At 35.3% G+C, this 20,306-nt stretch overlaps 2 protein-coding genes across 2 annotated transcripts; one reads left to right on the top strand and one right to left on the bottom strand.

The window, feature by feature from the left end:
• Positions 1 to 35: 35 nt before the first annotated feature.
• On the top strand, positions 36 to 8,566 carry LOC100374010 (baculoviral IAP repeat-containing protein 5-like). Its single transcript, XM_002733243.4, has 4 exons — positions 36 to 280; positions 5,938 to 6,047; positions 7,085 to 7,202; positions 8,218 to 8,566. The coding sequence occupies exons 1-4, from the start codon at positions 53 to 55 to the stop codon at positions 8,296 to 8,298; spliced, it is 537 nt and encodes a 178-aa protein (XP_002733289.2). The 5' UTR covers positions 36 to 52; the 3' UTR covers positions 8,299 to 8,566.
• Positions 8,567 to 10,752: 2,186 nt separating this feature from the next.
• Positions 10,753 to 20,305, bottom strand: LOC100374161 (cilia- and flagella-associated protein 184-like). Its single transcript, XM_002733244.3, has 10 exons — positions 20,222 to 20,305; positions 18,127 to 18,268; positions 17,405 to 17,611; positions 16,837 to 17,250; positions 16,457 to 16,572; positions 15,672 to 15,825; positions 14,884 to 15,077; positions 13,739 to 13,951; positions 12,686 to 12,823; positions 10,753 to 11,173 (listed from the first exon to the last, which is right to left on the bottom strand). Exons 1-10 carry the CDS (start codon positions 20,258 to 20,260, stop codon positions 10,928 to 10,930), a joined length of 1,863 nt encoding a protein of 620 aa, XP_002733290.1. The 5' UTR covers positions 20,261 to 20,305; the 3' UTR covers positions 10,753 to 10,927.
• Between the last annotated feature and the right edge of the window lies 1 nt (position 20,306).

Below are 20,306 nucleotides of genomic sequence, written 5' to 3'. Positions count from 1 at the left end.
TATGAAAATAGCAAAGAAATAACATGTTTATTCGAGGTTGATCTTTTGGTCAATGCGCATGCGCCAAGTTAACGACCGCCATTTTCAAAATATTATCAAGGCGACTCAGCAGCTCCTCAGAATTAATTCAGAATTTCATCGCACAATGGAGAAAACTTCCGATAAAACGTGTGACACTGTCGAACAAATGCCTGATTTCTCTATGAATATGGAAGCTAGTCGCCTGGCATCTTTCAAAGAATGGCCGTTCGATTCAGATTGCCAATGCACTCCAAAGAAGGTAGATTTTTTAAATCACAGCAGTCTACAACTGTTTTTTGTATCTTAACCTTTTTTATTTAATAAGGAAAGAGTTCCTTAGGGTCCCTCACCCCTAACCCCTCCAAATAATTATAAGTGACCAAAGAGGGGTATATACAATTGAAATGAAGGAGGGGTACTTGAGGGTCAGGGTTAGGATTAGATTTATGGGTGAGTGGCCCTAAGGAGCGATTTATAAATTAAATTATATTTTACATCTACTACAATGAACGGCATAATTGCGTGAAATTAGTTTGGAACGGTCGGTCCGTTTGATTGATTATGCGTTTGTCGGTCGGTATAACTGTAATAACAAACTGGCTACATTTTAAAAACAATCAGCGACGAAAAGGCGGAGGTTAATGAGACAAACCGTTTTACTCAAAGGTGTGGTAACTGTGATCTCATTTGTGCCGAAGAAACCCGTAATGTGACACGTTCGTATAAAAACAAGATTTTGATGGTAACGGTTCGTCAATTTTCGAAATATACCGATAACTAAATCCTGTAATAACCTGGAGCTGTCTAGCACCCTGGCCTGGCAACCCAGTCTGGCACCCATTTGAGTTCAGGAAGTGAAAGTTTCTCTGAACTCGCGTTGAGCGTGTACAGTCATCATTGTTGTGAAAAACATTTGTGTGTGTGCAATAGTCCGGGAAATTTTGTTTTAACAAAATAGAAAGGTGTTTAGAGCGACTACCGTTGTCTTTAATCAGCTTCGAAAATTTTCCATATTCTATATACTCTGCCATCGAGGAAATTACACTAGCTGACACTAGATCATTCTTCAGTGCAACGGGATATCTGTTCGTTTAGCTCAGAAACTGTACAAAACTGCCCTTTTTAGGGCCACCACATCTTCCAGAAAGAGTTATACCGTGTTTTAACGAGGGTAACAGTTTGATTTAGCTATGGGTCTGTAGCTCTTTTTTGTGTCGGCGTTTAGTCTTTGTGGTGGTTTTTTAGTTTAATAATAGTGTCATCAAATTTGTTGTTTTCAGACATTAGGATTTTTATCGACACAGAAGAGCTATGCCCCCTATAAACTAGCCTAACACAAATGTGCGTCGCCAATACAACATTTACCGTCACCGATTTATATTACGTGCAGTGGACGGTTGGGCGTTATGTTTGCTACAATGTATTTGTTTATCATAATTGTCTACTCTACAAACCAAAACATAACCGTTTACAAAGCCTGTCGCCGACACTGGGACACGTTTCGATCTAACTAATTTCACGCAATTGTGATGTTTGTTGTATCATATATTTCTTCCTATCAGCATCCAATGACATCACTATGCAAATTAGGACGCAGAGTAAAATATCAATAATTATTACTACCTTATAGTATACTAAAATATATTTGGATATTTAGAGTACTAGCGAATTCCAACTTATGGTCCGGTTAGACTTAAAATACACCACAAATATTCACTTTTGAGATATAATTTTTGGTATGTGTTGGTTCCTGGATATCTAAGCTTCGTCGTCCTGTACTTCATTTAGTAATTCGAACTTCCCAGATTGCGTAAAGGGGGAGAGTTTCGCGATTTTGACATCGAAAATGCCTTTGCTTCATTATTTGCTGAGGGACGACCGCTCAGATATGTGCTCTGTAAATTGCAGCACATGGACCTAAAAACGCTAGGTAATCAAACAAAAATGACGTTGTACTAAAGTCCAAAAAGTACGTTCAAGGTCTTCATTTTTTTCGTAGCATAAAAACGATTTACTCCCTCGCTTATTGTGACACCCTCAAATCAACTGATTTCCATTCCCCTCAAGAGTCAAAATGGTATGTGCCTCCATTTTACGACACGACTGAAAAAAGTCTTTTTTGCTTGACGTGTTCATTTGCCTTCAATTACGTTTCAGTGACTGTCACTGTCGCATTCTGAGTCTTGTCGATAACATTTTGGTTCAAATCCACGTAGCTATCGGCGAACATTCAAGAAATCTTTCATTTCTTTGTCAACTAACAAGCCGGAAATTAAATTAGCATAACAATGTGTTCGAAGGTTGTTGCCATTTTATTCGACAGCTTTCCACACTAGTGCCACACCACAGACAACTAAAACATTTAAACCTTTGTTGGGAAATTCACGTGTAAATTGCGTTTTACAGTCCCTCAAGTTTGTTCCAAAGACTGCAGTCGCACCAGAGATAACCACAACATTGATTCGTTTCATTAGCTGACTTTTTTTAACTATTCTGACGTGTTCTGGACTGTATCATGGAGCTATAAATTAGCTCCATGGCTGTATATAACAGTTAGACACTGACAAGTAAGTAGGTTGGTACAAATGTACTAGTAAACAGCCCGGAACATAGTCAATATAGGAATCTGAATCAGTTCGGCCCTGAAAATAGCGTCATCGCACAGTATTCCATTAATGAATGAAGTTTACATAACAATTTTATGCCTACAAATCATCCTATAATTATTGACAAGTTGTTACTACCTTATACTAAAACAAGCCGGTAGGCTGGTTGGCCATCGGCTCCGCTAAAAAAAACAAACATGTTTTCGGCTGTTGCCACGGTAGGCACCGGACACCGTATACAAAGTTCGCCAAAAAAACACTCAGTTTTTAGAAGTCACTTTATTTTATTGCTAGGACGTATTCTGCTGTTAAATTTGTTATTTCCAACCGTTTTGCAATAGTATTTTCTAGATTGAAGGCAGCATTAACAGTTCATTCAAAGTTGCGTTGGGATTACGTTGATACAGTGTAACAATGTCGGCGCTGGTGATCTCTTACCGGTGTGCAGGCAACATAGCCAAAATAAAAAGCATGACCATTTAAACACTGCTATTACAAAACTGGTAATAGATAATAAATTTGGGGCAAAAGTATTCCAATTAGTGGCGGTACGACCTGCCTGTCAAGTATGATCAAAATCAGCCAAGCCAAAAAAATCACAGAAGAGTTAAAAAACAATTCTTGGTGAACTGTAACCCCAACTTTGGGGTCAAATTTCTCGGTAATGAAAAAAGATACGAAAAATTCAAATAGTAGTTTTGTGCCCACACTCAAGCTGAGTAGAATGAGCTATGTCTGAGGAGTTTTATCCTGAATTTGTAGGAGAAGATACATTTGGGACGAAGCTAATCAAAAATCATTTTTTTTTTTGCTGTTGCTTTAGAAATACAGTATTTCTATCAGTACAGTAGCAATAAAAGTATAATAAATAAGTATACATAGTGTAAATGTATACATTCCTTTATTTCATTGTTGAGACTGAGTTATACAGTTTGTTACGAACTACAATTTATCCATATTGGAAAACGATTATAATTTACAATATTCAACTATCTTTTGCAACACCAATAAGATCATAATGGTAATGTTTATTGGTCTTTGAAACTAGAGGCATTATCAGAGCATGGGTCTTATTTTGGAACTCCTGCTAGGATGGTATTCCCAGAATAGTGCCAGTTGTTAATTAAAGAAACATAAAACTTTAATTCTCAACAAGGATGAAAGGACCAGTTACTGGGACAAGGCCCTACTCCCCGCGAAACCCTACAGATACGAAACCCAATTACCGCGAAAGCCGCGAAGCCGAACTACTGCTCCTCCCACAGATTAACAGGAGATTATCTCCAATGCGTTCATACGGTCATATGGCTGAAAACGATGTTGGTGTCATGCTTGTGTTCTTTCTTGACATGGCATGATGCTTTTGAGCTGGGAGAAAAAAAAGAAACAGTCACGATCGAGTTTGAGCATGGAGGTAGAAAAGACAAGGAACTGGTGTTATGAATTAGGTACTAGTATGGAGATATAAACTGTTTATACCTCCATGGTACTAGTATAAACAGGAAACACGGCAGCTAAAATGTGTTACAGCCTATTCGCTTAAGTTATTGTTCAACTGTTATGATATGTGTGAATCTATCAATCTAAACCTACTAGAAACATAGCGTGACCACTTCTATGATTGTTATCTCTGGTGTCTTTAAACAGTTTCTTCAATTTTCATTGGATCTGTTCAGTCCTTCTTTCAAATTTTTGTTGCATAATTTTGTAAGCAATTTTTCCCGTTGACCTGTCAATCTATCACAGTATTTATTTACTCTGCCAAAATAAATATTATGGCGTGTACCTCTTTGTCAAATCGGAAATTGTGTGAAGTTACGAACGATGTTGTCTCCACCATAATTGAAATGAGAGGTTACCGGGGTACTTGAAGAAGACGATTGAGGGCGTAATTTGGGTTCTGATAGTTGGGCCCTGTGTATACACAGTCGAGGGCCATGTTGGGGCTCAACCCTATCGGAGCTCAAACTAGTTCGAGCCGGCTCGAGCAGAACGCGTATACATGTCCATTTTTGCTGGCTTGAGCCGTAGGGCTCCGATAAAATGCAGTCGTGTGAATGTAGCAATAGTGCCACGACTCAAGAGCCTTTTACGTAAATTTGGTGTTTCAACATCAAATACTACAGCAGTGGCTGCTATTGGGTCTAGATGTGACAATGTCGGAACATTGCCTCCGATAAAGTGCATGCTCGGCTAAGTGCCCATCTCCTTCAAAATGCTTAATTTGACTGTCTAATCATAAAACTTCGTCTTTTATATGATACAGCGGATATCGACCACCCTGAATATGTTGTGAATGTGTAGACCACAGTAACTGTTCGTAAACTACACTTCGACAAAGACTAGTTAATAAAAGTGAAAATTGACAATGCCCTGTTAATAAAAGTGAAAATTGCTAGTTACCAGTTTTTTGAAAAAATCATGTCGTTTTTTCGCTGAAATCTATTCCAACAGATTGTACAATGTGCATCAACATTGATAATTCACTTCCGCACTGCATTACCAGAAAGTCTTGGGGAATTTCCCGAGAATTACAGCATTCTGATTGGTTAATAACAGACTTGACCCATTAGGTCAAATTGTGCAAAAATTTGTCATGGCGGAAAGTGCTTTTCATCGAGAGTTTGCGTACGATCCAAAACATTTGACAATGAACATAATAATGAAGATTTTGACTTCAAATGTGTTTCCTCGTAAATTCAGGTGGTACGTAATTAATATTGTAATAAAATGTGCATATTTTTTTGTGACCACTACTGTTTCTTCGTTCAATAACAATGCAAATAATTTCGTAATTTTATATCCTTCAGAGACGGTATATCTCCCCCAGTCTTTCGCATAGTCAATCAACATTGTCATGTGCACCCTTTTCCGAGTGAGTGTTCGGGTATGAGCCAACCCCTAAATAATTACAATTTTCTGAGTAAATGTCTTGCGGGATCAAGTGTGTTTCAAAAGTCATCGGCACGAGAATAGGCACTGATCCACCGATCACAGGTTCTGTTTTTGGTTTTCGGAAAAAAAAACACCATTCGTGTAATCCTTTAGTTGAAATCAAGAATCGCTCTTGCATTCAACGTACCGGGTAAGAGCGTTTTTGTACAGTTGATATTGTTGTGTGAACGGAATACGACAGAGTGAACAATGGCGCTACGTGTCACGTGATCAAAACTGGTTGCTAAGGACGTAAAGCTTGGCCACACAAGATTTTGCAGTGAGCGGAATATGGCTTATTGTCATCAGTGTATTTACATAAATATAGCAGAAAAATAATTCAAGATGAATAATTTCTTGTCATGTTCTGTTCTAGATGGCTGCAGCTGGTTTCTTTCATTGTCCTACTGATCAAGAACCAGATCTCGCCAAATGCTTTATGTGCTTCAAAGAATTGGATGGATGGGAACCAGATGATGATCCATGGTAAAGTGTCCTCTATTTTTACCTGGCTGCTTTGGTAAATGAAAGTTGCTTAAAACCCAACAGTCAGTGACTCCATCATGGCTTATTCTTGGAGTGTCCATTGCGTTGACAATTACATGTACTGTACTTCCCCAATTATATGCTCCTCCCTGAGTACATGTATAAGCCCACCCCTCTATTTTAGACATTTAATGAGTTGAAGGCATCCCCGATTATAGGCCCAGAGTGTTTTTACTGAGCATCAATAACATTTATTAAATTATGCATGTAAAAAGTGTGTTTCATTGCATAAAAATTGTGCTTGATAGAGTGCATGGCAAATGAACGCAACATGGTTCTATTCTGTTATTTACTAAGGATGAACCCTGATGTTGCAATACTGAAGTAATCCTTATGTCTTTGAATGGTAGCTTTCGAAACAACAAAAATGTGACCATCAAGTCGTGAAACCTGGTCATTGGACATTGTTTTACTTTTCCAAATAATCATGCCCATTGAGACTATCGTGAATGGGTTGTGAACGAGTAAACTATACTTTGAAGTGATCTGTTGGCGACCATGAAATGTGTTTAAATACTTCCTACACATTCAGTTCACCTTTCGAAAATTGTGATTCACCAATTGTTAGAGGAAAAAAATCGCTGTAGTTTCGTTGAAATAACAGTTTGTATTTGAACATCATGGTAATTCACTTCCGCATTGCGTTAAAAAAAATAACATTGTCAACAATCAAAAAATTTCATCAGTATGACACAGCATTTTGATTGTTAATGAAAGACTTGTTAGGTCAAAGGACGTTGTTTCAGGGCAAATCATGCTGAAAAACATCATGGCAGAAATTGCTTTGTATCGAGAGTTTGCGTATGATCGAAAACATGGCACAACAAGGATAATGATAAAGATCTTGCCTTTGACGGTTTTCCCCAAAACCCTACCCATTTTTACACTGTAAATTTAGACGGTATGTAAATTGTATTGTAATAAGATGTGTGTATTTTTATAAACATGTTTATTTTTTCATTGACTTATTCTTACAGGGAAGAACACTTATCGCACTCAGGTCAATGCCCATTTTTATCAAAGAAAAAGAAAGAAGATGATTTAACAATGGCAGAGTTTTTAAAACTTGAATCTTCAAGACAAACAAACAGATTAGTAAGTATAAATTGTTTTTTTATATCCTGGTGCTTTACTTTCAGTCAGCCCAAATTTAATCCAACTCATTTTCATTTATTTGTCTGTTTTCTGTTCAGCGGATTTAGGCTGTGTGGACAGACCTTGCTTTTCAGTTATTTATGGATTGACCTCTGTGTGTGCGCGTGTCCGGAACTATATTTGATTCTAAATGGCCTAATGGTGGCCATTTTTTTGCAAAAAAAATAAAGCATTTCTGGCATTCTGGAACTAGATCTTTCGTCCTTTATGGATGGATTTAGTTGAAATTTGGTACATACATTGGACTCTATGCCCGTCAATTTGTTCTCTAGATTGAATTAAGAGCAATATCTTTCTCAATATGGATAAGTACTTGTTTGACTATCAGATACATGTTGACTGAATATCAATCATTTTAATGTAAAAAAATCATCATAATCAAGCATCATCTTCTGGATCCATACTTCTGACATGTTTATGTTCAAAGTATGTTACTATACACAAAACTATATATCTTAAATTTGATAACTTACTGGGAATGTGCCATGCATGCCTTGTTTTATAAGTATCTCAGGCAGTTCTTGCCTATAGTATTTATGATTTTGTCTTTTGGCGGTAAAATTTTCTCATGTTATCAACAAAATAGTAATGAAAATAGTTTTGCATTGTTATCGCAAATAAACTTCAAATACAAAATTGATGGACAGCCCAAAGCATCATATATATTCATACAGCTAATCATATATTCTGCGATTTACCATTAAATATTGTGCATAACAGTCCCAAAACACCAAAACCATATTTGCTTTTAAAATAAGTAAAATTTTTCTAAGCCACATTATACCCAATTTTTATTTGAAGTGTGCTTCATTTGAAAATATTATCTGTGTACAGTTGCAATGAATGAAGTCATAACTATGTTATACATGTATCAGTATTTTGGAAGAGTCAATAAATTATAAAAATATCACATGACATTAAATGGTTAACCTTTACATGTTTCATTCTCTTACAGATGAAAATAGTTGAAACGAAAATCAAGGAATTCAAGCAACAAGCTACAACGGTCAGGGAACAACTGGAACTCCTGGCATAGTGTTTTGAACTGTTAGTTCTTTCTGGTATAGTGTATTGTTAGTCTGACATAGTGTACTGTTGAGCAATATGGGCAAGTGTGCAAACATCAAAAAAAAAATAGGCTGGCACACTACACCATCATTTGTTCACATTTTTGTCTGTTTGACCAATCTCTTACACAGATAAGCTCATTATCTATTGTGAAAACGTTCTTATGCTGTTGTTTGTGCTGTCTCCCTTGAACCAGTACAACACATAAAAAAAACTGCCTAAAATTACATCAAAAATCTATTTCCAATAGCTGATAGTAGTTTTCAGAGGATGATATAAAATAATACACAAAGACTTGTCATGCTAAACATTGCCACAGTACCTACCTAGACTGGCTGAAAACTGACATATATTCTACAAAACTCCCTAGACCAAGACTAGCCATTAATTATATTTCACCCTCTGTAATCCAAGTCTGAATTTGCACTAGATAGACCTAACACTACGAAATTGAATACGTGCAACATAATTGATTAATGTGGTGGCTGTATGGTTGGCTGCACACTTTCATACATGACAATAGTCCTATATGAGAATAGCGCAGTGTTCAGTCAAATGGTTTTATTGTAAAGAATTATGAGTATTTTTTTACTTTACTCTGAAAATACCCATAAATCTTTACGATAGAAGTTTGGCTGACATGATGTTACTTTCAAAATGGCCTATTGTATACCTATACATAATATACTTACTAATTGAAATCTAGTGTAGAAATTGCCAGTGCAAGCAGGCTTTTAAAAAAATTGTACTGATAGAGGGCACTGCCACTTGAATCTCCAAACTTACACCACTTGTATTTTATTTTTAATATTAAAGTTGTTTGTATATACACTGTCTGTAATTTCTTTCTATGATGATGGTTAATAGAATGCTGTGCATACTGTCTTCTATATTTTTTGGCTAATTTATTAGTTTTACATTTTATCAACAATTCGAACTTGTGTAACTATTCAGTGTCTGTGTAAATTTTTTAATTTTTTAACCAGCTCAAACCTTTTTGTAGCTAACCAGTGTATTGTGGAATCCTTTTTTTTAATTGTAGATAAATAAAAGTTTACTATTAAAATTAATCCGTGATTGAAATAGATATTTTTTCCACAGACTGCTAGATATGAAAGAAACATCAAATGTCATACAGTGTGTGCCAAAATAAACTGACTATGAAAATAGCCATCTTCCTATCAGTTTTTCTTGGAATATTCCAGTATCCCTGCTGGGTGTTAAAAATCATGTACAGAATCAGTCCCGCTAACAAATTACAGAGGGACTGACAGAATACATTTTTTTTCGTTTTTACCCACCTCCCTTACATGCTTTTTTTTTTTTGAGGATGAAAATTTAAATTAAAGCGGGGGTGTTGTCACCTACGCATGCGTCAGATGGCCATAGCGTGTCATTGTTTACAAACAAGCATCTACACATGAGCCTTTGCGTTTTTAGCGCGTGTTTTAGCAGGTGACGACCCTCTCGCTTTAAGGTTGTAGTAGATATGACTGAATATCATGAGACATCTTCCATTTTAGAATACCAACTGTTCTGAATCATGGTGCCTATGGAGGATTGATTTTGTGAAAACTTTACAGGTTGTAGTAGATATGACTGAATATAACGAGACATCTTCCATTTTAGAATACCAACTGTTCTGAATCATGGTGCCTATGGAGGATTGATTTTGTGAAAACTTTACAATCAGATTTTGAGTGAAGGAATTGCGTGAAATATTACTAAAAGGGAAAATTTGTGCATAATAGGATACTCTACACTTCAACACAATTACATGTACATGTACGTGATCACAAGCCTACAATTTAATTTAAAATTCAAACACTTTCATCAAATGCTTTCAAGTATTTTCAAAGACTGCTAAGAATATTTCAAGGAGTTGTTTTCATTATCAGTTTATTTTGTAATCCACTGTACCTGGTAATCTAGAACAGGGCTTGAGCTTGACTGAGGCATTAAAAAATGCAGATTTTTCTATATACATTTTTGGCCATGAAACAGTGTTCTCTCAACTTGAGCCCTGCGACATATGAATTTGGCTGTTTTACAATTAGCATAAAGCCAAAGATTTACAAAAATAAACATAACAGCCGGAACAATTGGTCACATGACCAAAAGTAATACATGTATTAAAATTGAATAGACTGACCCAGACTGCCAAAATTAAAATTGGACAGTACCCATGATCAGAAGTACGCAGGTATTAGCCTAGTCACTATAGGATGTGTGATTATAGTCCAGTCAGTTTCATATTGACTGCAAACGCTGAATCAATCGTGGGGGGGAGGTCTGGAAAATATACCGATACTAAACTGTCATATAGAAATATTTCACAAGCACATAAGAATCATAGTTGGCAGCAGCTGGAACTTACGACATTACAAATATAGTCTTAACAACAATCACACATACTACGTAATTATTTTTTCACAAAGAATACAAAATTTTAATTTTAAGATGTCTTAATATATACATACAGTAAATTTTATGTTATAATTACAATTCTGGTAGTGTTGAGATGAAGGGCATGAAATAAAGTTGGAGTAACATAGGATTTAAACAATAGTCTTATATACAAATTAATTCTAATAGAGTTAGTTTCTTGCAGCCCTAGCATGTTCAATTTTCTTTCTGAATCCATTAGTATTGAGTACAAGTTCAGCATGTCGTCTTTTCAAGGCTTCAAGATTCTGTTTGAGTTCATCGCCCTCATCTTTGCGTTCTTCAAAATCTCTCAATAATGACTCGTTACCAAGAAGTCCAGACTTCTGTCGAAGTCTGTGGTTGTCAATTCTCAACATATCTCTGGCTTTTTTGGTTCTCGAAAGGATGTCACGTTTCTGTTGGGGAATGAGAAACACAGATTGGATTCAAGATATATGCTTGCAGTACTTAAACAGTTAAACTGACAACAATAAACAGGGATATACCGGAATGAATGTCACTGCTTTTAATTCCATTCGCTGGTGCACACTATCTTTAACATCCGACCAACTACTGTAAAATACTTTGCAAATATTTTTGCAAGAATTAAATTTCACTGAAAAGACGAGGTGTTTTGTATGGAATTTTTTCCACTGATTTTTGACTAGTTGAATGTAAAATATAGGAAGAAAAGGTAAATTCGATGGATTTCATTTTTAATCGACCATTGTGAAAATGGAGTATTTTACAGTACCTACCGGTATGTAAGAAAATACCTTAGGCACTGCTGTACTCATCCACATTAAACACATCACATAACCATGGGAGTCAAGGGTAGGCTAATTCTGTGGATGTGTATAGCAGTGCCTTAGTGTTTTCATCTGTGCACAAATTTGCACCTCATGAATATTACCAGTAATGGTAACTCAAACAACACAAAGGACACAAGATTGAATTTTTGTTATGGTCACTTTACCCTTCCAGGGCCACTACACTATTTCGTATTTTGGCGAATTTTGTCAATTTAAAAAACAACAACAATAAGACTTGTGAGCAAGTTTATCTTTATATTTATATTTATCACATGTATCATGCAGTAGCAGTGGCATAAAGCCATGTAATATTTTTCATATTACACTCCCTCTGGAAAATCTGATTGGTCTTTGCATGCAATTTTACATTGTGACATCACAAACTACATGTTGTCTGGTAAAATGCCAAAACATAGATCCTTTAATGATGAATTATTTTGGTGAAAACTGTTTGAAATATGTTCACTCCAAATGTTACTCACTCACTACATACCGATATTTTCATGAATTCACCAATAGGTGTTTTCTTTTTAAACCATATTTGAGGATTTTGGAGTTTCCAATTCTCCCAACCTAGCAGTGGCAATGCACTGGATTTGTTTCCTCCACTGAATCGTCACTACTGCTTGCCAATTTACAGTGAGATGCCTGAAGGCCGCTGGTAAAGCTTTCCCAAAATTTAGTTAAAATTTTGCCAATATGTCTATAACAGTAAATACATTGATGGTTCCAAAAACGAATTTTTTGTGTCATAACAGCAAATAAATTTGTCTCAACACATGTTCAAGGAACTGTCGCTGCTTTATGCTAATGAATAGAACTTGCTAAGGTGCTTAGGACATGCAAACACAAATAACGATTCAATTTTAGTTTCTGCTGGCCAAACAGCTGAAAATACATACATGTGATAAACAGAATATCAACATTTTTGACCGTGTAATATCGTACATGTATTTACTTAACTCAAATACTAATTTTCCTTTGCTCCTTGCAAAAAGCTGTATACTACTGCACTTGTTTAATAAATATATTAAACAGTCACTCATTGAATATTCTCTATGTATGTGGCAATGAAATTTATGTAATTTATGTATAAGCTAACGTTTTACAATTTACCTGTGCTACTAAAGCTTCCACATCTTTTAACTGGACCTTTTGGACTTGGTTCTCTGCTTGTACGTACTGTAGCTTCTCTTTCAAGTGAGTCAACACCTGCACTGTGCTTGTTATTTTCTTCCTAAGTTTGAGAAGCTCCTGCAGAGTGAACAAGTCATTGTCAATGAAACGGTCATTTTGGCTGATTTTGTAAGGACACAAATCTGTCAAGGCATGTCCGTTGCATAAAACCAAAATGGTTACCAGCTGGACATTTTGAATCAAATCACAAAACAAACTGTGGACTATTCATACCAAGTTTGAATAAAATTAACCAAGGCATGATTTCGTGATTTGATTCTTTTTACAACAAAAATGGCCACCAGTCGGTTAAATTTCATGAATAATAATAAAAAAAGCACAATAGCAAAATTGGTCGTCAGTTCATCACAGTATTTGCCTACGTTTGAGCTTTCAGATGATGTATAGGTTGTAGCATACTTAGTATTAAAGTGAAAAATGTCTGAATTACAGCTCAATTTTTTACCATGTTTCACCCCTGTTAGTGATAACATCAAAAGTTCAATGTAGGATAAAAAACTTAATTAAAAAACTTTTTTCCCAAACCCCCTACCACCCACTGAAACTTAATTAATAAATATTGACCATGGCGTCCGACTACATTCACCATTAAATACAAATTGATAATCAGACAGTAGTATGGCTTAGCAGTTTGTTGTCAGGTGGGTGTAAAAAGACTTTACATTCGGACCAAACCATTTTCTCGTCTTGGATGTTTTTTTTCATTTTCTGTTATTTTTGTCCATGGTTGGATAGAAAAAAACAAAAAACTACAAATACTCCAAGATTTTTTTGACTTCTTTAAAAATTAAAATCGTTTTTGTAGGATGGAAACTTTTTGAGGTCAAAACCCCCACCCCCCAAACTAAAGCAAATAAGTTTTTTATCCAACATTGATCTTTTGACGTCGTCCCTTAATACCTTAACAAGGTTATGCAGAATAGTTGAGTGCGTAAACGTAGACCCCAATAAACACTGAAAAGATGTACTTACCTCATTCCTCTCCTCTATCTTTTCATTATATGTTTGGTTTTCAATTTTTAACTGTTCAAAATCTATAAGATGTAATCCTTCTGCTAGTTCTTCTTTTGCTTTCAATTGTTGTTCTCTCTTTTTCAGTCTGTTTTTCAGTTTTATGTTTTCTAATCTTACTTGAACTACTTCCAATTCTTTCTTCATCTCTAGACCCAAGAATTGTTCAATATCCTACAAATTTAAAAACACATTTGAAATGTTCAATAACCAACACAGTATTCAACCAACAATACACAGAACACTATAAAGATATAGTTGTGCTGTGATGCAGATTAACGTCCCCGCATTATGGCTAATTTGCATATAAATGGTAATTAATTAACATACAAATATGTCACAATTCTTATTTTAATAAAATTGAAAGGTGCCCTAGGGGCACATTTGACAGAAAAACAGATAATTTTGATGTAATTATCTTGTTGCACATCTGAAAAACTCAAAATTGATTAACCCCCAAAAAATAATACATAGCATTTTTTTTGTAAATTTACCATAAACAACAACAAAAACTTTCACAAACAGCACTAGTCACAGTGACTTGTACAATGTACTACATAGGGCTTAATAATAAGCAGGGTTTTATTTACACTTATTTTGCTGGCTAATTATTAAAATATGCTAAATCGAAACCCAGTGAGTGTGTGAAGTTAACATTAGACCATATTCCGCTCACTAAAAGATCTCATGTGCATGAAATCAAACCTAAAAACAGAACAAGCAAAAGTAATAGCAAAACAAACACCAATATCAATTTTGATGCAGTTAGAGTATCTCAACGTCATATTCTCTTCTGAAAGAATGGCATTTACATATTGAACTACCAGTATACAAAAAAAATTTGATTTTTACGACAGACATTCAGTAGTGCCTTTCATGCATCATCAATGTGAGATCTCACAGTGAACGAAAATTTACCTATTGAATGTATTGTTTCTTTCACAATACATTGAATTTAAAACCTAGTGAATATCTGCAAATGCAGTAAAATTATTTAATTAACCCCAGTGAATGTCTCCTCCCTCTACAGTGTTCCATGTGAATTCCTTAAATTATCAACGTTTGAATATTCCAGGAAATACAGTATGTTTATGCCTTATGCTCACTTTTTGTGGAATTGGTTTCCCGGATCGACTGTTTACAGAGGCCACAGCAACTTGTTTCTTGAACTCCTGGAAGTCTTTGTTTTCTTCAGTGACAAGTTCTTGTTTCTGTTGTCTTTTATCTTTTAATTCATCAATTTGCTGTTGATAGTCCATCCTCTGATGACTGTCTTTGTCTCGCAATTCCTCAAGATTTGCTAAAAATTGTGATAATTTAGTACTAAATATTAATAAAATCATTAATTTTTCCAGCAACATCACACTGGTGTAACCCTAATAATAATTGGGTAATTTAGTTATTGTGACCGCAAGAAAGAATGAAACAGCAATATTGCATTCTGAGACACTGTTTTTGTGAATGATATATACCGGTATAGCCATGGATTCCATTACATTTTGTGTAATGTTGCTATTCCGTTAGCAAAACAGTGTCACATACATCAATATTGCCATTCCATTCTTTCTTGTGTTCACTGTATATGCACAATGTATATGAACCTCAATGATAAATGAAAATATCTACCTGTATATATAAGTGAAATAGCTCTGCTGTTTTGGAAATCTACAACTCAGTGGTTGAAATCAGAAAAAGCCAAAAAAAACAGTTTTTTTTATAAAAAAAAAGGGGAGTGTGATTTTTAAATTTAAAAAAAATTTGAATTATATGGAGCCATTTTTTAACTTTGCATAACACTCTATATACCGGTAAGTACCCTCCCCTGGAAATTCAATTTGCAAAAAAATGACAATACGTTCATCTAACTTAGGTAATAAAAAACATGTCATCTTACCCATATATTTAAGATATCTCTGTTCTTGGTCAGTGACATTCTTATCCATATCTTGTCTCTGGTCATCAGACTTTTTTTTGTGAAAATACTCAGCCAGTTTGTGCTGTAGCTGGAAGTTTTGGTTAGCCATTTGCTCTCTCTCTGACATCAAACTCTGATGAAAAATTAATTTCAAAATGGTTATAATATACACGTGTGTTACACACAGAAAAAACACAAAGACTTACAGCTTATACTGTGGAATACTTTATTTTCGCTGGAATTAATTTTCGCTGAAAAGGCTTTTTGGGCGTTTTGCTTGGAATTTATTTTCACTGATTTTTGATGAGATTAATGTGAAATATAGGAAAAAAAGTATATTCGCTGGATTTTATTTTCACGGAATCATCCCTTCAGCGAAAATAGCGAAAATAAATTCCAAGCGAAATAAAAGTATTCTACAGTATACAAAACTCGTGTTTATGATGTCATATATAGTCAGTCAGCATTTCATATTATTCAGTACACCATTACATGTAAATAAAATAAATGTCTCAGTTCACTAAATCTACATTTCTTATGTTGGCCAAGATGCTGAAAATAGATTTTAGAAAATCTACATATTCTTCAGAAATTGTTTTCAATTCCAACTACATGTACATGATTTTCAACACAATCTTACAAGGGTTTAATTTTTGTCTGAGAAAGGTATGTCACATCCTAGCATCAACCCCTATGAAAGTATGTTCATGTCTCGAGCACAGGCATTCATACAGTACATCAGGAATTTGTTTGCAGGGAAATACCTGGTATTCTTCTATGAGTTCTTCTCTGGAGTACATTGGTTCCTCATCTTCTTCTTCTTCTTCTTCTTCTTCTTCTGCTTCATAATAGTACTCATCTTCTTCTTGTACAGGAGATGCTAAAAAGTCATGAAATGTACAGGTCATTAAAATTTGACAAATTAGAAGTTAATTTTTGAAAATCCATAAATACTATTTCAACTTGAAGGGTTACATGTACAGCTATAAAGTTGTAAGGTAGACACTGAAATCTCAGGGTATGTATAACAAAATAAAGGAAGACAGTTTTGTACATGTATATGATGAAGATCAAATCATTCTTGATGACAAGATGATCATCTGACAATGCAAAATCTTAATTCACAATACAAAACAACAGCTACCTCTGCGTTCTGGTGTTCCAGCATCTAATGGTTCTGGTGAACCTCTTGGGGTGCCTTCCCTTGATAGTGGTTCCATGACTGCAACAGTTGGTGTCTCTGGTCGTTCTCCTTCAGCAAATGTATCACTTTGTGGAACTGGAGAGCCCTCTTTTTGTTCTTCTTTCACTTCACCTTCTTCATCTTCAAGAATAGTTTCTACAGCTTGGCCTCCTTCTTGATCTGCTTCTGGTTTCTCTTCGCCATCCACTACGTCTGGTTTCTCCTCTCCTTCAGTTGCACCTTCCGCACCCTCAGCTTTTTCACCTGCTTCCTTTTCGACATCTCCTTCTTCAGGTTTTTCTCCCTCTCCCTCTGTTTTTTCGGGTTCTTTGCTTTCTTCATCATCAACTTTTTCTCCTTCTGCAGCAGGTTCTCCTGCAATATCAGTTTTAATGTCACACAATTATTTTAGTGAAATTGATTCATTTTGAACTGCTTGGTTAGGAAATAAACCATAAATGAGACAGCTTATCCCCATTTCTAGTGTTGTATAATATGAAATCACCATGAAATTATTAATCAGTTTTACCTTCAGTTGGTTTGTCTTGTTCTCCTTCCCCATCCTCAGCAGGCGCTTCAGCACCATCAGCAGGGGGTTCTCCTCCAGCTTCAGCGTTTGGTTCCTCAGCTGCTACAGCATCTTCAGCTGCAGGAGCTGCTTCCCCCTCAGTTTCTTGACCATCTTTTTCAGCTGGTGCGACATCAGCTGTGTCCTCCACTACAGGAGCTTCATCAGCTACAATTGATAAAAAAACTAGTTTTATGAAGGTACACTTCTGTTCAGCTAATTTAAGAATATAATTCTGAAATGTTGTTATTTATATATTGCAGGAAATGGTATAAATGAAAAGTATTTTCAATTTTAAAACAATAAAAAAAAAGTCAACATCTATGGTAAAAATAAGTCACATGATCCAGTATACAGTAAATCCAATTTTGGTTCATATACCACTTCTATTGGAGAAGTGTTTGTAATAGGATAAATGGTATATAACCAGTATATATTAGTAGTATCTACCGATATGACATATTATTCCCCAGTATTCCTAGTTATATCATATCTAGTTGTATGGTCATTATACAGGAAGTCAATCATCCTCAATGATGTCATGCTCATTCGGAATACCAGGCAATTATATATACCCCGGTAATTTTTACCCTGGTTAATTTGCCATATACAGAGTCAAACGTACAGCCAGGCGTTGAATAAACACCAGCAAGCAATTGACATACTGAAGGAAATATACATACATGTAGTGGCTGGTTGCTCAGCAACATCATTTTCTGTACTTTCCTCTGCAGCAGGAGGAGGAGTCTCTTCTGTTGCTTCAGCTGGTGGTGCCACCTCCTCAGCTTCTATTGGTTGTTCATTATTTGTTTCTGGAGCTGCTGCCTGTAACACAAAAATTGTAAACCCTGAAGTGTGTAAGAGAAAATATTTACCTACAAAATTCCAGCCATAAACTATACTCACAAAATATCAGTGGATACACTCACTCTACAATTCAACAACATTGATTTTCCAAGACAGGAAAAGATTTTTCCCCAAATATATATTTGAACATGATATCAGCAAAAGAGATATGAAGTATTATAATTTTCTCTATTTTAGAATAATAGAACATGTATAAATATATTAGTATTCAGGGAATTTTTTAAACTGACAAGGGAACAGCGCCCTCATGCCATGGCCATGTGCCCCCTTACCATTGGGAGCAGATCCTCTGGCAACCATAAAATTCTGATTGACTAAGGATCACATGTGGCCACAGTCTTCAACTGTGACCTGTCAGATAGTTATTTTGGCCTCAAGAAATCCATTGAATGCTCCATTTTAACTTAGAATTATCAAAAACTACACACTCTGGTAGGGAGAACCACATAGTGGCGCTGCTGAATTGCAGTGCTCCCTCTTGCAGTTTTTTTTCTAGAAAAACCTCTGATATTCATACATGTATAATAGTATTCTTCAAAACAAGGTCCCAAATAAAGTCAGAAGTAAACTAAAAATTCTAATTTCATTGAAGAAACCAACAACTCAAAGTATGCACAAAGACAGTACAGCGGGAGTATATTGACCGTCTTGCAGTTTGCGAAAGAGAAGAAATTGAAAATTGATTTTATTTCCTCCTTGTGTGTATATTTTACCATAATTTTCGCACTATGTAATTTCTAGGATTTAATTATAAAATTACTGACGTTCTACAATGATCGACTGTGTATGTTTATCATACCAGAAGACTGAAATTTAGGAGTGAAATTTGTATATGATAAATTATGTGGAATATTTCACCTTGCAATGTAATACATTATGGGCCATACACTTTGTTGTTTTACGTTTAAATTTGTATGTCAGCAATTTCAAAGGACAATTTTTGTAACAAATCAATTTAAAGGCACAATTTTTATGAAAATTTTAAAATTGACAGTAACTTTTTTTTATATTTTCTGGGCTGAATATAAAAAGCGAGCATTACAGAAAGCCACTGGAGGAGTGAGCTTTATAGATAACATGTGTATGTATAGAAGAGTGTGGAAGATACCTATATACCCTAAGAGATTGAAAATGGTGCACTTCTGTGGTCAATGGGTGCCGCCATTTTGTTTATAAGAAAATTACGAGAAGCAAAATCAGCTGCTCATTTATGATAAAACATTGTCAGAATGTTGTTTATTAATAATGCAATCTGTTTCTTGCAACGGATTTAAAATAGTTCAATTTTGAATAGTGCTTTGAGTCATTTTGATCAACGGCTAAACATCTAAACGGCTAAATCTTGAATACCACCCACCAATGAACTAACTTGATTTCTGCAGTTCATGCACTTAGTTTGGGGTGGGGTGGGTCACGGTGGATATGGTGCATTACTATTAACAAATTAAATGAAAACTTATAACTTCAACAAATCTCCCCCATGATTTTAATGAGATAGTGGTCTGTGTGTCCCCCCCCCCCCCATTACTATAAACAATTAAATGAAAACAAAATCGTTTTTAACTCTAAACTTTAACAAATCTCCCCCAAAATTTTAAAATTGGCACCAGTTATGTGAATCTGTATTGAACATCAAGCTCTGATATACTCTGATTATACACTGAGCTCGAGCTGTCTTTGAACCGATATTTAGAACAAGGGACGTAGAACTGTAAATGTCAACAGTCATATTATTTGGATCGGTGAGTGTTGACAGCAGCAATACTTTTATTGTGAGCAACAGACGAAATTCCGAATACAGAAATAGTACGACGAATAGTTATTTAACTATCGTTTGCGAAATAAATTACAAATACAAGATGTATTTTTCGACAGAGCTCACAAATAATAACAAGGCAATAATATATTTACCTGATCGTCCGCCATGATGCTTTCCTTCCGTGTTGTCATGGTTTAACACGTGACCCAACGCAGTAGCGCGTCTCGTGAGATTACA

The sequence above is a fragment of the Saccoglossus kowalevskii genome, chromosome 8, assembly GCF_978046115.1.
Source record: "Saccoglossus kowalevskii chromosome 8, keSacKowa6.1, whole genome shotgun sequence".
NCBI lineage: Eukaryota > Metazoa > Hemichordata > Enteropneusta > Harrimaniidae > Saccoglossus > Saccoglossus kowalevskii.
Note: the sequence above shows the minus strand (reverse complement) of the source record. Positions and strands in the feature narration are given on the sequence as shown.